This window comes from Macadamia integrifolia, chromosome 5 (genome assembly GCF_013358625.1).
Source record: "Macadamia integrifolia cultivar HAES 741 chromosome 5, SCU_Mint_v3, whole genome shotgun sequence".
In the NCBI taxonomy this organism is placed as follows: Eukaryota; Viridiplantae; Streptophyta; class Magnoliopsida; order Proteales; family Proteaceae; genus Macadamia; species Macadamia integrifolia.
In genome coordinates this window covers 22,735,605-22,749,557 of record NC_056561.1, presented here as the reverse complement: position 1 = coordinate 22,749,557, position 13,953 = coordinate 22,735,605, and the positions used below count along the sequence as shown (strand labels likewise).

The 13,953-nt window shown below is 36.4% G+C and overlaps 2 protein-coding genes and 1 pseudogene across 2 annotated transcripts in view; 1 reads left to right on the top strand and 2 right to left on the bottom strand.

Annotated features, from left to right (window-relative positions):
* LOC122078314 (zinc transporter 5-like) overlaps nt 1-774 on the bottom strand; it is a 2,153-nt gene extending 1,379 nt beyond the window's left edge. The window contains exon 1 of the mRNA XM_042644243.1: nt 160-774. Within this exon, the coding sequence (XP_042500177.1) occupies nt 160-774 (615 nt within the window). The remainder of the gene's footprint in view (nt 1-159) is intronic.
* Nucleotides 775-1,061: 287 nt separating this feature from the next.
* LOC122077962 lies at nt 1,062-5,497 on the top strand (annotated as a pseudogene).
* Nucleotides 5,498-5,782: 285 nt separating this feature from the next.
* On the bottom strand, nt 5,783-7,477 carry LOC122078313 (UDP-glycosyltransferase 88B1-like). The gene has a single exon (XM_042644242.1). The coding sequence runs from the start codon at nt 7,412-7,414 to the stop codon at nt 5,996-5,998; it is 1,419 nt and encodes a 472-aa protein (XP_042500176.1). The 5' UTR covers nt 7,415-7,477; the 3' UTR covers nt 5,783-5,995.
* Nucleotides 7,478-13,953: the final 6,476 nt, after the last annotated feature.

Here is a 13,953-nt window from a genome sequence, read left to right as displayed (position 1 = left end):
TCCCCGATGGGGGTTCTTTTCACCCTTCCCTCACGGTATTACTTCGCTATCGGTCACCCAGGAGTATTTAGCCTTGCAAGATGGTCCTTGCTGATTCACACGGGATTCCTTTTAAAATAAAATTTTGGAAATCTGGCCTAATTAGGAAAAGTAAACTACCTGGGCTATTACGCGATGCCGGATAAGTGGTGAACTTGATGCTTCAGAAGTGAGGGCACCCAAGCCATGTACATGACCATTTGTGGCATGTTTATCAGCTTCTCCAGTACTCTTCTCCTCATCTGAGTTCGCGGTGGCTTGATCAAGAGCCATGTTAGTGTGCACTTTGGTATAGTAACTAGTAGCATAACTGTCCACCATTAAAGTCAGAATGGTGGCAACCATGGCAACGAAGCCTGTAAATGGGAAATTCCCCCATGGGTTCTGATCAAGACATGGAGATGTTAATTGATCAAATGCATCTGGTAATATATGTATGAACCCTGTGGCTAGGATCACCCCTGCTGCAAAGGCCTTGATTATGAAGAAAACATTGTTCTCAGGGCTTAAAATAGGATATTTCTTCCCCAAAACAGGAAGACACACACCAATTGCACCACCAACAAGAATAGAAAAGATGGCAGCTATCTTGTATTCAAGTGCCACTTGTTTGTTGATTCCGGTTTCGACGGTGGGAGTACAGGTACAATCAGCTGATACTAAGATAGGGAGGAGCAGAAGAAGAAGAGAGAATGTTGCTAACATCTTAGCTGAATTAGGTTGAAACTTATCCATCATTAATGAATGGACAAGGTAGGCCTAAGGAAGAGGTAGTACTATACAATGGTGTTGGTGTTGGTGTTAGTGTTCTAAGGAGATGTTGCAATGGTATATGTAGATAAAACAAGTACAACCTAGGGGTTGGGGTCTTGTAAACCCAGTTACACTAACATCATCATAAGAGAGCAACTGAGACAAGAAACATAGAAAGAGGCCGAGGAAGAGAGAGATGATCGGCAACATAATATCCTCCTCTATGTATTATCATCAGTTGGCTACAGTGAGTCAAAGTGTGATGAACCATGGTGGTTGCTGACGTTTTGACTCTGTAATTCTAAGGCGGAGATAGTATTAAATCTTTAAAGACGCTTTGTGTTATCAACAAGTACGCCAAGGAGTGTTGACACTATGTTGTCATCAAAGCCGTTTAAAACAGGTTTTTTCCTAGTTATGTACCGGACATGGGATTTGTTTGGAATGGTCAAACTACAAAATGTGGACATTATGTACTCCACGATTTAAAAAAAAAAAAAAAAATGATGTACTTAATGCACGAGACTCTCGCCACTGTGGGGTTTGGGAAGAGTCATAATGTAAGAAGTCCTACCGACCACCATATCACAATGGAATATCCTTACCGACCTTTTATATAAAATGATGAAATCCATGATCGCATGCATCATGCCAACATGAAAGCATAGACAAGAAAGATAAAAATCAATGCTAGAGAACCATCTGATGATGAAAAGATTAAGGCGGATCATGAAGAGCGTAAGTCCAACACATAGGTGTTAAAATGTGAATTGAATGGACCCGAACTAGGTTGAACTGGAGTGAACCAAAGCAACTGACTGATTGATTCTCCTAGTCCAACGAATAGGGTTTTCTATCCTGTCATTATGCCTAGTGAAATAGAACGCTTTATTATTTACCACTTGGTAGTATATGAATTAGTCCAAATAGATAGAGGACCCCAAAAATCATTTAAATGCCTTCGAAAACCTCTCATAATGCACCACCCCTCTCTTTATGGGATACTCGATCCATCTGATCCTACCAACCAACCATTAAACTGCAGGACTACTTAGTGTGGCCATGTGCACCCAATTCCAACTCCTCCATAGAGAAATCCGGCGTCATCAAGTTTGCCCAACCCTTTTTCACATTATCTCTTTTATACTCATCTTAGTCCTACCCATCGTGATTTTCTTTACTCTAATTCCCATTATCAGGAACCTACGTATTTCACCATGAATAACAAAAGTCTTAGAATGATACAATGGCAGCTAGAATTACAGCTATAACACATTCCACCTGATTTTGCCAAACAGGGGAAGCACAAAGTCTATCGCCTTCACATATCATTCTATGGACTCAAACATACCTCACACAATTGTGTGACTCCAATTGAGGTGCTTGTTCCACCACTCGGCGTTCTATCATAGGGTACTTCACTTTCTTCGGTGACATAACCATATCTTGGAAGTCCAAGAAGTAACACATTGTCTCTTGGTCATTCGCCGAAGCCGAATATTGTGCCATGCCCTCTGCTTCTAGCGAAATCATGTAGCTTCAAACATTACTTCAGGATCTTAGAGTGCCAATGCACACCTCTACACTATATTGTGGCAATCATGTTGCAATTCACATTATTTTCAATGCCATGTTCCACGAGAGAACGAAGCATATTAAGATAAATTGTCACCTCATTCAGGACAAGATTCAATAAGGCAATATCAAAACTGTTTATGTCCCTCCAAACTTCAACTTGCGAATGCCCTCATCAAAACCTTGGGAAAAATTGTATTTTCACTCAATGATTGGCAAGTTGGTGTTGCATTGCAAACTACGTTTGGGTGGGATGACCCTTCTCTCTCTTACCTTTTTTTTTTTTTTTTTTGAGAGATCCATGTAGTATACCCCATTTAGTTGGGAAAAGGCTGAGTTTGTTGTTGTCATTAGCAAGTTGGTTTGTGATCTCCACTCCCCAACTTGAGGGGATAGGATTCCTCTCTATAGAGCCCAGAGACCAAAGAGTAATCATAGGGCTAGGGTGACTTAGGGACGCATGTCCGGGTCCTCCCAACCCTAGGATCACTCTCTGGTTCTTGGGCTTTATGAAGAGGAGCCGGGATCCAACTTGAGATGGGTATTAACCGTATTTTGTCCAATTGTGTATTCTCGAATAAGCCTTATCCCTTTATGCGTTTATAACCTTATCTCTAACTGTTAATTGCTTGTAATATGGTTCCGTAGAAGATCCGACTAACTTAGATTAAGGAGAAATCATGTCTTCTCTTTGTACAAATATACACAAAAATACATAATTAATTGATAGTAAATTATTCGTTGACTTTGATCACCAAAAAACCCAAATCTCAAAATTACTTCTAAAATGAAAGGATAAATAGTGTCGACACTTATAGTTTGACCTTGCCAACCTAAGTCCATGTCCTGTACATACCTAAAAAAAAACTGTTTTAAATGACTTTCATGACTTTAAATGGATTTAATGACAACATGGCGTTTAAAGATTTAATGAAAATATTATAGGGGTGGTTTTCATGCAATGGCTTAATTTAATAGTCTTATGGGTCCAAGTCCAGCTGATTTACCTACGAGTTATATATATATATATATATATATGGAAGACCATGGGTCCTAATAAACTAGGAAGAAGGCAAATGAGTACCCCTAAAAAATAATAATATAATAATAATTAATAATAATCACTTTCATACCTTAATATTTCCATACAACATTTTATGACAGCACTAATCCAATGACTGACATGCGTTGTTGAGAAAAAATTTTTAATGATGCCCATAATCGCATGTGTCGAAATGGAATAATCTCCTTTCCGTGCGAGTTCTCAACTATTCTCTTAATTTTTCGTATTTCTCAAAATACCCTTTTTAATCGAAGTGGGTTCCATTTCAATGCCTATGATTACAGGCAGCAGGAAAATTTTGTTCACTAAGGATTATGAGGCCATTTGTGCCAATGTAGGTATCCTACCGGCAGTAATAGCAGGGACAATAGCAGCAAGGAAATTAAAGGTCTCCCGCTGTATTGCTACAAGTTAGGGTTTGATCCACTTGAGATTCAGAGGTCCTCAACGGATCACACTTAGAATCACAGAACCAAATTAAAATGTCAACAACCATCGTGGTTCATAGCACTCTTGACTCACTGTAGCCCACTAATATACATAGATCGAGGAGGTAATTCTGTTGCCAATCATCCTTCTCTTCCTCTTTCTATACCTCTCCTATGTTTCTTGCCTTAATTGCTCTCTCATGATGTAATAGGGGTTGGACTTGTTCATCTATAGAATCTAGTTCTTCCCCACCAGTAATTCCATGTCTACACATACCAGTAATGCAATATCTCCTCAGAACACTAACACCGTTGTACAATACCTCTTTCTTTGGCCAAGCTTGTCCATTCATTAATGATGGATAAGTTTCAACCTTGTTCAGCTGAGATGTTAGCACATTCTCACTTCTTCTGCTCCTCCCTATCCTAGTATCAGCTGATTGTACCTGTACTCCCACCATTGAAACCGGAATCAACAAACAAGTGGCACTTGAGTACAAGTTAGCTGCCATCTTTTCTATTCTTGTTGGTGGTGCAATTGGTGTGTGTCTTCCTCTTTTAGGAAAGAAATATCCTGCTTTAAGCCCTGAGAACAATATTTTCTTCATGGTCAAGGCCTTTGCAGCAGGGGTGATCCTAGCCACAGGGTTCATACATATATTACCAGATGCATTCAATCAATTAACATCTCCATGTCTTGATCAGAGCCCATGGGGAAATTTCCCATTTACAGGCTTCATTGCCATGGTTTCCACCATTCTGACTTTAATGGTGGACAGTTTTGCAACTAGTTACTATACCAAAGTTCACACTAACATGGCTCTTGATCAATCCGCCGTGAACCCAGATGAGGAGAAGAGTACTGGAGATGCTGATAAACATGCCACACATGGTCATGTACATGGCTTGGGTGCCCTCACCTCTGAAGGATCAGGTTCACCATTTATCCGGCATCGCGTAATAGCCCAGGTAGTTTACTGTTCCTAATTAGGCCAGATTTCCAAAATTTGATTTTGGGTCTAAACTATATTAATGCTTTGGTCTTGTGATCTTGTTTCCTCATCTCATTCTCTTTTCAGGTACTGGAGCTGGGGATTTTGGTTCACTCTGTGATCATAGGGATTACAATAGGGGTTTCTTCAAGCCCAATTGTAGTAAAGCCTCTGTTTGCAGCCGTGCCTTTCCACCAGTTCTTTGAAGCAACAGGAGTGGGTGGAGCCATTGCTCAGGTATTGTACCTATTCTTAATTTGATTTTCTTCTTAGCCCCATAATTTAGACTCAATCTAATTAACCATGGCTTCCCTTGTGTGTCAATATTTGTTGTTTAAATCGGCAAGATTGAAAACCGGAAGTATAGCCTGCATGGGACTGTTCTTCTCCCTTACAACTCCAATTGGGATCATCATCGGTAGCGGAATAATGAACATTTACAGTGACAGTAGTCCAACAGCTCTCATAGTTGAAGGGGTTCTGGATGCTGCAGCAGCTGGTATCTTGATTTACATGTCCCTTGTGGATCTACTTGCAGCTGATTTTATGAACCCCAAAATGCAAACCAATGTTAAGCTTCAGGCTGGAGCATGTGTTTCCCTTCTTGTGGGGCAGGTTGTATGTCTGTGTTGGCAATATGGGCTTGATCAACTATTGTTTTTTGGGGAATTTTCTGTAAATGTATCACTCTCCCCACTCAAAGGTTAATACTCTTTGAAGGTTTTGTATTCCAATAAACTATCAAATAACACTCTGCTGGTTGTTTTGGTCTCCCCCCCCCCACCCCCCTCCCCCCTCCCCCCTCCTTCCCCCTTTCCTCACCTTTTCTCTTGTTTTTAATTGTTGTGGCCTGTGCCTTTAAACAGCCCTTGAAGCTTTTGTTTTGTTCACTCTTTTAATGTATTTCATTTAAAAAAAAAAAATTATAATAATTGTTATCAAAGTTGTGTTGCATAGAATTACTCTTGAATTTGAAGTAAGGAGAGTGACCTATATGCTACCCACTTATATTGACATCTTATATGTGGAGTGCAGAAACAAAGTAGTTTTTTAACGAAATTGTGTTTGCCACGATTACTTTGAATGCATTATCGACCTAACATCCTTATCACAAGGGCCCAAGCTCCTGACTTCAGATCTCATTCTCATTTCCATGACTGAGTCAACTCGACCAAGGCAGCATGTGATGACCCGCCCTGACTCAAAGCAGCAACTGCACAATCTTTCATTGCCAAAGTCCGTTCTCTCAGTAGTTTCCCTTCCACCGAGTCCATTAACGATCTCACTCTTTTCTCGACCTCAGCTGCCATCACCAGTCCTTCTCTTGATTCCTCCATCGGCATTGCCAACTTCATTTCCTCCACAAGCAGCAGCCGATTCAACCGTTGCTCCGCGTAGAGAGGCCAAGCCACCATTGGTACCCCAGCACAAAGGGATTCTAACACCGAGTTCCAACCACAATGAGTCACAAACCCACCAACGGATTCCAAACTCAGTATATCCACTTGAGGCGCCCAGGATTTCACCACAAGTCCCCTTCCCTTAACCCGGTCCAAGAAACCATCCGGTAACAAGGTCTCCAAATCCGGTTCAATTGGTGCTAAAAATCGCCCGATTTTATCCTTAGTCGGAGGACTACCCACCACCCACAAGAATCGGTGTCCGCTTCTCTCTAACCCAACAGCAATCTCCTTCAACTGTGCCGCAGAAAACACCCCTAGACTACCAAAGCACAGAAACACAACGCTACAACTCGGTTGTGAGTCAACCCAGTGTAAACAATCTTCTCCACCACTATTCTTAGGCTTGTCGGAGACAACCACCGGCCCGATATAATGCACCGGCGGTGTCAGTTTCTCTGGGACAGAAAGCCCAAGAGATATCGCTTCGATTGCTCGAGGCTCAAGTGCTTCAAATGTGTTCACAAGGATTCCGGCAGCTTTACGAAAATGAGAACACATGTCTAAGAAGCCATGGTAGGCTTCCTTGTTCCTATCAAGCATCGGCTCCGGCATGTCAGTCGCCAGAAGCGGTGGTAATCCCGGGATGTCGAGGTTGGTTCTCCTATCCTTGAAGCTGATCTGGTTGGTGTTTTCATGAAGTGTGGGGAAGTAAAGGAAGGTGGCAAGGGCGGCGGCGCCGGAAGTGAAGTAGTAGTACACCGGGATATCAAGGTGTGCCGCGACATCAAAGGCAACGGTGCAGAAGCCATCGATGATGAAGGAATGGATTGTAGATGAGTGAGATATTGTTTTGAGTGCTTGTTCAAGATTAGGGTTGTTGAGACGAAGGAGATCAAAGACCATGATTTCGATATTGGGGTAAGAAGAAGGGTCCATAGGGAGAGAGATGAGGGGGAGGTGGTAGAAGGAAATAGGAGTGGTTGTGGAGACACGGTTGATGTAAGCAGCAGTGGAGGAGTTAGTTTTGGAAGGAAGGGAAGTGATGAAGATAGTGATGGAGAATGAAGGGTTGTGATGGAGTAAGAGCTTACCTAGCTCCACCATTGATAGCAGGTGGCCTTGGCCTGGAGATGGGTATAGGACAATGCTGTTCTTCTTCATCTTTGAAACTTGCAGATTAAAATATACGGAGAGATTGGAAATGTTTGTAGTTTGTAGCTATGGAGGACATGAACCAAGGTTCAATGATTTGGTTTGACCAGTTAGTAGCTATAGGGATCGTGCAGACCTAACAGTCTTATGTTCAAATCAGGTGTATTAAAAGAGCATCAAATGGAATCTTTTGTTCAACGATCCTGGATAAGATGTATGTGGATGTGGTTTATTCTCGTTTTTGTGGGTGATGTGTTATTTTGACAGCTCAATCTCAATCTCAATCCATAATATACCAGGATTGTCAGGGATTTTATTAGGAAAATTACATGAATAATCATTTTTGAGTTTCCTCCTACAAAATTATTCATAAGTTTCAGCTGATGAAAATACCCAAAATGGTTTAGGTTTACAAAATTATCTATTCAATATTTTAATTAAAAAATGGGAGAGGGATAGGTATACCGTCGATATCAAGTATGCTAGCGGATAACACCAATAGGAACACATGATGGAGTATCATTCAGAAAAGACATGGGGATTATTTCAGAAAAAGGGAAGAGAGAGATAGACACAATGGATGCTAGCATACTTGATATTGGCGGCATACCCAACCTTTTCCCTTAAAAATACTCAAAATCAGGTTTAGTTTTACAAAACTATCCACTCAAAGTTTCAACTAACAAAAATACCTAATTGTATGTGGAACATTGTTGGAAAATCAGATTTTTCAACTCGACTCGTCTAGTCAAAAACCTAGCGAGTCAACCTGGTTAAACCCAGTCAAGCCAAGTCTTTTTTTTTTATGTTTTATATATATATATATATATATATATTTAAATGTAATAAATATGTAAATAAATCATAAAAATACAGAAAATATGGAAAAAAAATCACATATCAATAATATATTTTTTTCAATGGAAAGCTATCCCAAAAAAGATTGCAAGTTAATTTTAAAATTTAAAACTTATAACATGTCAAATCAATGACTCAATAACTCAATATCATCTACCATAGGGCTGTATCTCAGAAAAAAAAAAAAAAATGTGAAACAAAGTATTAAAATGGCATCATCAATCGACATTCCATAAACAATAAAACTTGACACTTTAAATCTTTAACAACAAACATCTAATCTTCTTCCCCACTTGAAGCTGACATATTTGATTTTTTTTTTTTTAAGTGCCTTGATATAATGACTAGATTCGGTGGATTTTTCAAGACTCAGCCAAAAAATCGAGTCAATGTAGAATCATCTTGACTCGTCCTGAGTCTTTTTTTTTTTTTTAACATAGAACCAGTCTTCGTGACTCTTGACCAGGAATCTCAGATTTTGACTCGACTCGGGTGAGTCTTTCCGATCAAAACCTGGTTTTCCAATTATGTGTGGAAGATGAAGGAGAATTGCTATAAAATCAGGTAAAAGATAAAGGAGAATTATTGTTTTGGGTTTTGTAAACCAAAACCTGATTTTAGATTTTTTTATTAAATGAAATTTTAGGTGGGTAGTTTTATAAATCCAAACTTGATTTTGAGTATTTCTATCAATTGAAACTTTCAGTATATTAATTTTGTAAAGCAAACTCAGAAAGTGGGTAATCATGTAATTTTCTCATTTTATGATATGAAACTAAGTCACCTGTGAGGGTTTAACAAAAGTGCAACTCCTTTAAAAAGAAAAATTGGATTTCTTAAATATGAAAATAAAAAGATTTAGTTTCTTTTGACATAGAGTCACCATGTAGATTAAGTTTTAGGACCACAAATAAAATTTGACTCATAGTCACTCCATTGAAAATTGACGACTAGAGGTGCAGGTGCAAGTGAATTTCTATAACTTAAATCCAGCCCTAAGTCCCCTTAACTTAGCTTAGGCCCAATCATGTCAGACTCAGCCCAACCTAGGCCTGCCCTAATTAATCTTGATTGGGTGATGCTGGATTAGATTGACTCCCATTGACCCTAGTAGCCCCGGTGCATGATATAGCCACTATCTAAAAGATTTAAGAAAAAAAAAAATCACAAGGAAAGAAAGAAAGAGCCTGAATCACTTTGTAAACCCAATTGTCTTGAGAATAATGTTAACTAAAGCATTAATGAGTGGGTAGTTTTGTAAAAGAAAACCTAATTTGTACAATCCAGTAATTTTCCACACACACACATACACACACAAAAAAAAAAAAAGTGCATAGGATTTGTTGATTGTAGACACAACTCTATTGCCATCAGCCCTAACAATAAAAATTAGGAAAAATAAATGCTAATTTCCTTCCCCATTTGAAGCATGTGAGTTTAATATAGATACAAGGAAACCAAGCCGGTTGGACTAAAACCTTTTGTGAGAATTGGTGTGTAAATAGCTGGCACAACTAAGCTTGTTATATATATATATATATATATATTAGTAAATACCCACGTGCAAATGCACGTGTAGTGAAATATTTTCCTAAAGTGTATGGCATAACATTGATAATTAGTGTGTGTGTGTATATATGGATCAGAGAAATATGAAATTAAATTGAAATTTAATATCTAGCTAAGCATTTAAGCCTTTTTATTTATAACATAAATTTAAATTTTAAAAGCATCTTAAATCTAGAATCCAAATATAAACAAAAGATAATGATTGTTTAAGGATAGTGAATAAACAACATTGCTCAATCTTTCTCTATTTTTATTTTTTTTTAATTTTTTTGTCTTCATATTCTTCGATATCTATGATCCTTTTTGTATCAGTTTTTCCTTCTTTAATGGTATCCGCAACAATTTGTTTTGTTATTCGACTTGCATCATTTTGAAGTAAAAACAACATTATTTGGATAGACATGAATGCATAATCTGTGAGTACTGCAATACATAAAAAAAAAAAAAAAAAAAAAAAAAAAAAGAGAGGTAGAATTTAGTATATTTTTTTACCTTTTCTAGTGATCTTGCATATTCATTTGCTGAACATCCTGTAATTGTTTCAAGAGTCTCAAAGATTGTAATAATTACTGTATCAGTTGAATATGTCACATTGAATCTTCCCATGTACCTATCAATAAATAATAGTAATTAGTTTATATTTTTCTAAATAAAATTTGATGTTTATTAAGTAAATGGTCTAAGCTTCTTACTTTTTTGTACATTTGGTATCATCAGTGTTACATTTGTCACATCTTGCGCTATCTCCCTTTAATTGTACATTTTTGTTACATGCTTTGCAGGCATTGTATCATGGTATCTCATTTTCTAAATTTATGATTTTTCTTTCAATTGAATAATATTGATTTTGCAAATTTATGTTAGATGTGTAAAAATTATATTAAAATTGTATTTTTTTAATTTAAATAAATTAAAGAATTACATTCACTTACCAGGGTAGTTTTGTGTTGTCTTTCTGTTAAATCTTTCATTACAACATATTCATATTTTTTGAATTTCTCTTCTTTTGACTTGTTGAGTTTTTTTCTCTCTCTCCCATCTTTTGATTTGAACATGCAAAATAATATAAATACATTAAATATATAAAATAATAAAAAAATATGTGTAATTAATTGATTAATTCTAATATTTACCATTGCTTTAAATCTCTGCTTCTGAAAATCTTTGGATTTATTTCAATTGATGTAAATCTTATTGTATCAAGTGAGCCACCTATCAATTATAGAATGTAGTTAGATTATTAGAATCATTCGTTAATTTTTATAATTATGATTATATATACATTACTTTGGTATTCTCATTGGGAAATTACTGAAAAATCAATTATAGAATTTTGTGATGCAATGTCCATTAATTTGCTCCCTTCATTTGTTGCATAATTTTTTCATAATATCAGCAATATCGGAGTAGACCTATTAATCATTACAATTGAGTAATATAGTTAGTAAATATGTTAGATATTACTATAAAATGATTAAAATTGTGAAAAACTTACTCTTTGTCCATTATTTTTATTTCTCTTTTATTTTTATTTTTTTTTATATTAAATCTTGTTGTTATGAAGAACGCATTTTGAACTTGTACAAGTATTCCAATAACATCTGCATTAATTTTTATTTTTTGACATATCTATTTGTATAGCTTGACAAACCAGGATCAACAGACAAAACCCTGCCCACGAATGAAAATTGATTTACTGCAGATGTTATTAATTTGAAAAAGGAATGAAAATTGAAATAGTCTCGATGGCTGTTGCTTTGAGTAATCAATTTTCAAACCAATTGCTCTGAGTAGCCAACTTTCATTCCTTTTTCTTCTATTTCTTTCTGTCGCATTATATCGTTGACGTTGATTTTCAGAAAGTATTTGTTTTGGTGGCATAGTAATCTAGAAAAAATAAGACATAAGAAATAAATATGCAAATTGAACTTATAAAAATGGATCAAAAGATTCAAAACCAATAAAACTTGATAAGAAACTAATATTAACCTAATATTAACGCAATTGGTGAAATAGTCTCGGTGGCTGTTATTGAAGCAGTAACTGGGTCAGTTAATATCTAATTAATTTTTTTTATTATTGTCGCACCAAAACCAAACCAAACCGATCAAAACCCTAACAATATTAGGTTATTTTCATCTATTCATATTTTGAGGCATGCACCTCCCCTAGAAAAGCATACTTCTTGTTTGGCTTTTGTACCTTCCAAGGACAAACCTAATTGGTCAAATAGTCTCGATGACTATTATTGAAGTAGTAGCTGGGTCGGTTAATATCCAATTAATTTTTTTTATTTAATCACCAATACTCTTTAATGGGTCTACCCCAGGTAGGGTAGAGTCCAATAATGATCACAAAATGGCTCTCTTTTGGTAAAGATTTATTGAATGATGCTTTTGTGATGTGATGGTGTAGATAGGGTATGTCTTCTTCTATATGTATGTGTGATTGGTTTATTGCTCTGACTTTCTTATGCTACCTGATTAATGATGCAAATCGAAAGCAGGATCTGTTGAAGGTGGTCTTGCTTAAATCTCGAGGAATTTCGCAGAAATGGATAATCATATTGTCAAACCGTTCTATAAAGATACTAATAGAATATAGATTACCATATTTAAAGGTTTAATTCAGAATCAGCGAGCAACATTTTTCTCTTATTAATCACAGAGAAGAACCTTCAGCGGCAACATGAAATCATATCTGAAAATTGAACTTATAAAAATGGATCAAAAGATTCAATGTACCAGTTCATTGATCTTGAATATCAGATCAACATGCCTAGAACATAATTCAACATTCCCAATCACCTCTAAGAACATTCATTCACCACTTGAAATAAAACTTAGAAATACCAAATAAAGGACAAAAAACACATGCTACACGGAGCAACACATGAATTCAATGAAACCATACACATAGAATATCTAATTAATCAAAAGTGCGTAAACAAATAGCAAGAATATAAGTTTGATGACTGCATGAGATATAGACATTCGTTTCAAAAAGTACATGTAGCAATTGATGATGAAATACCACTGCTTCAAGATATAAATGCCCCATACAACAGATTCGATGTAGGAAATTGGTCTACCGATTTTCCAAGGTCTTTCACTTGGGTTCAATCCAGTTCACCACCATATCAGATTCAATAGATGAAAATCTCAAATTCAGTTCCCCACCGTATCAGATTCAATAGATGAAAATCTCATAGGAAACCTTGAAGATGGCAATAGTTTGGAGATAAATTCTAGGGAGAGAGAGAAGAAAGTATACAGAGGAGGGGAGATCATGCGTGGGAGAGTTTGGGAGAGAGACTCTAATTATTGGAAAGAGGGGGAGTTTGAGAGAAAGAAGGAGAGTAGAGAAAAATTATTGGAATATAAAAAATAGAAAGATACCAATAATATTTAATTTATAAAAGAATATAAAATAAAACAAAGGGGTAAAGTAGTCCAATGAAAGATTTGCCACTTTGTGCTTTTATATAATAGTATAGTATATAATTCATATTTAGTATAAATCATTAAAAAATTAATTATACCCTCAAATTATAATTAGAATTGTTATTTTCAATGTAGATTTTCAAGTGTGGTTATATTAATATCCAAATTTGTAACTAATTACCATATGGATACTAAAATCTTAATTATCTAGATAAATATCCTAATAATAAATGTGAATCTGAATCAAACCCAGATTTTAAATTATCCATTCCAATCTTCACTAATTAATGGGTTTCCATATGTTGGGAAAATATAATTTATTCATGAAAAGTTTTATTCCGAAAATGCATAGAATGGTAAATAGATGTCGATTTCCAGTCAGAATTCGAGATTGCTCGGTCGACCAAAATTTACAAATCGGTTATGCAAGCTCTACCGGCAATCTTCTTCGGCAAACCCAATCGTCTTCAACAGATCGTCTCCGTTGAATCAGATGGTGTGAAACAGAGCCTTGCACTTCCCACCGTGGAGGAAAGCCAGAGTATAAGAGAGTGAAATGCCTTTGTCCTCACACTAGAACATCAGTAGGCAAACCAACAGAAGCAAAAATTGAGACAGAAACCGAGAAAAAGCCGAGTGTGATTACAACAAAGAATTTCTCCGGCGAATTTGAGCTGA

What these genes read in the sequence shown, in the direction of transcription:
- LOC122078313 (XM_042644242.1), bottom strand. Translation starts at nt 7,414, where the DNA reads ATGAAGAAGAACAGCATTGTCCTATACCCATCTCCAGGCCAAGGCCAC.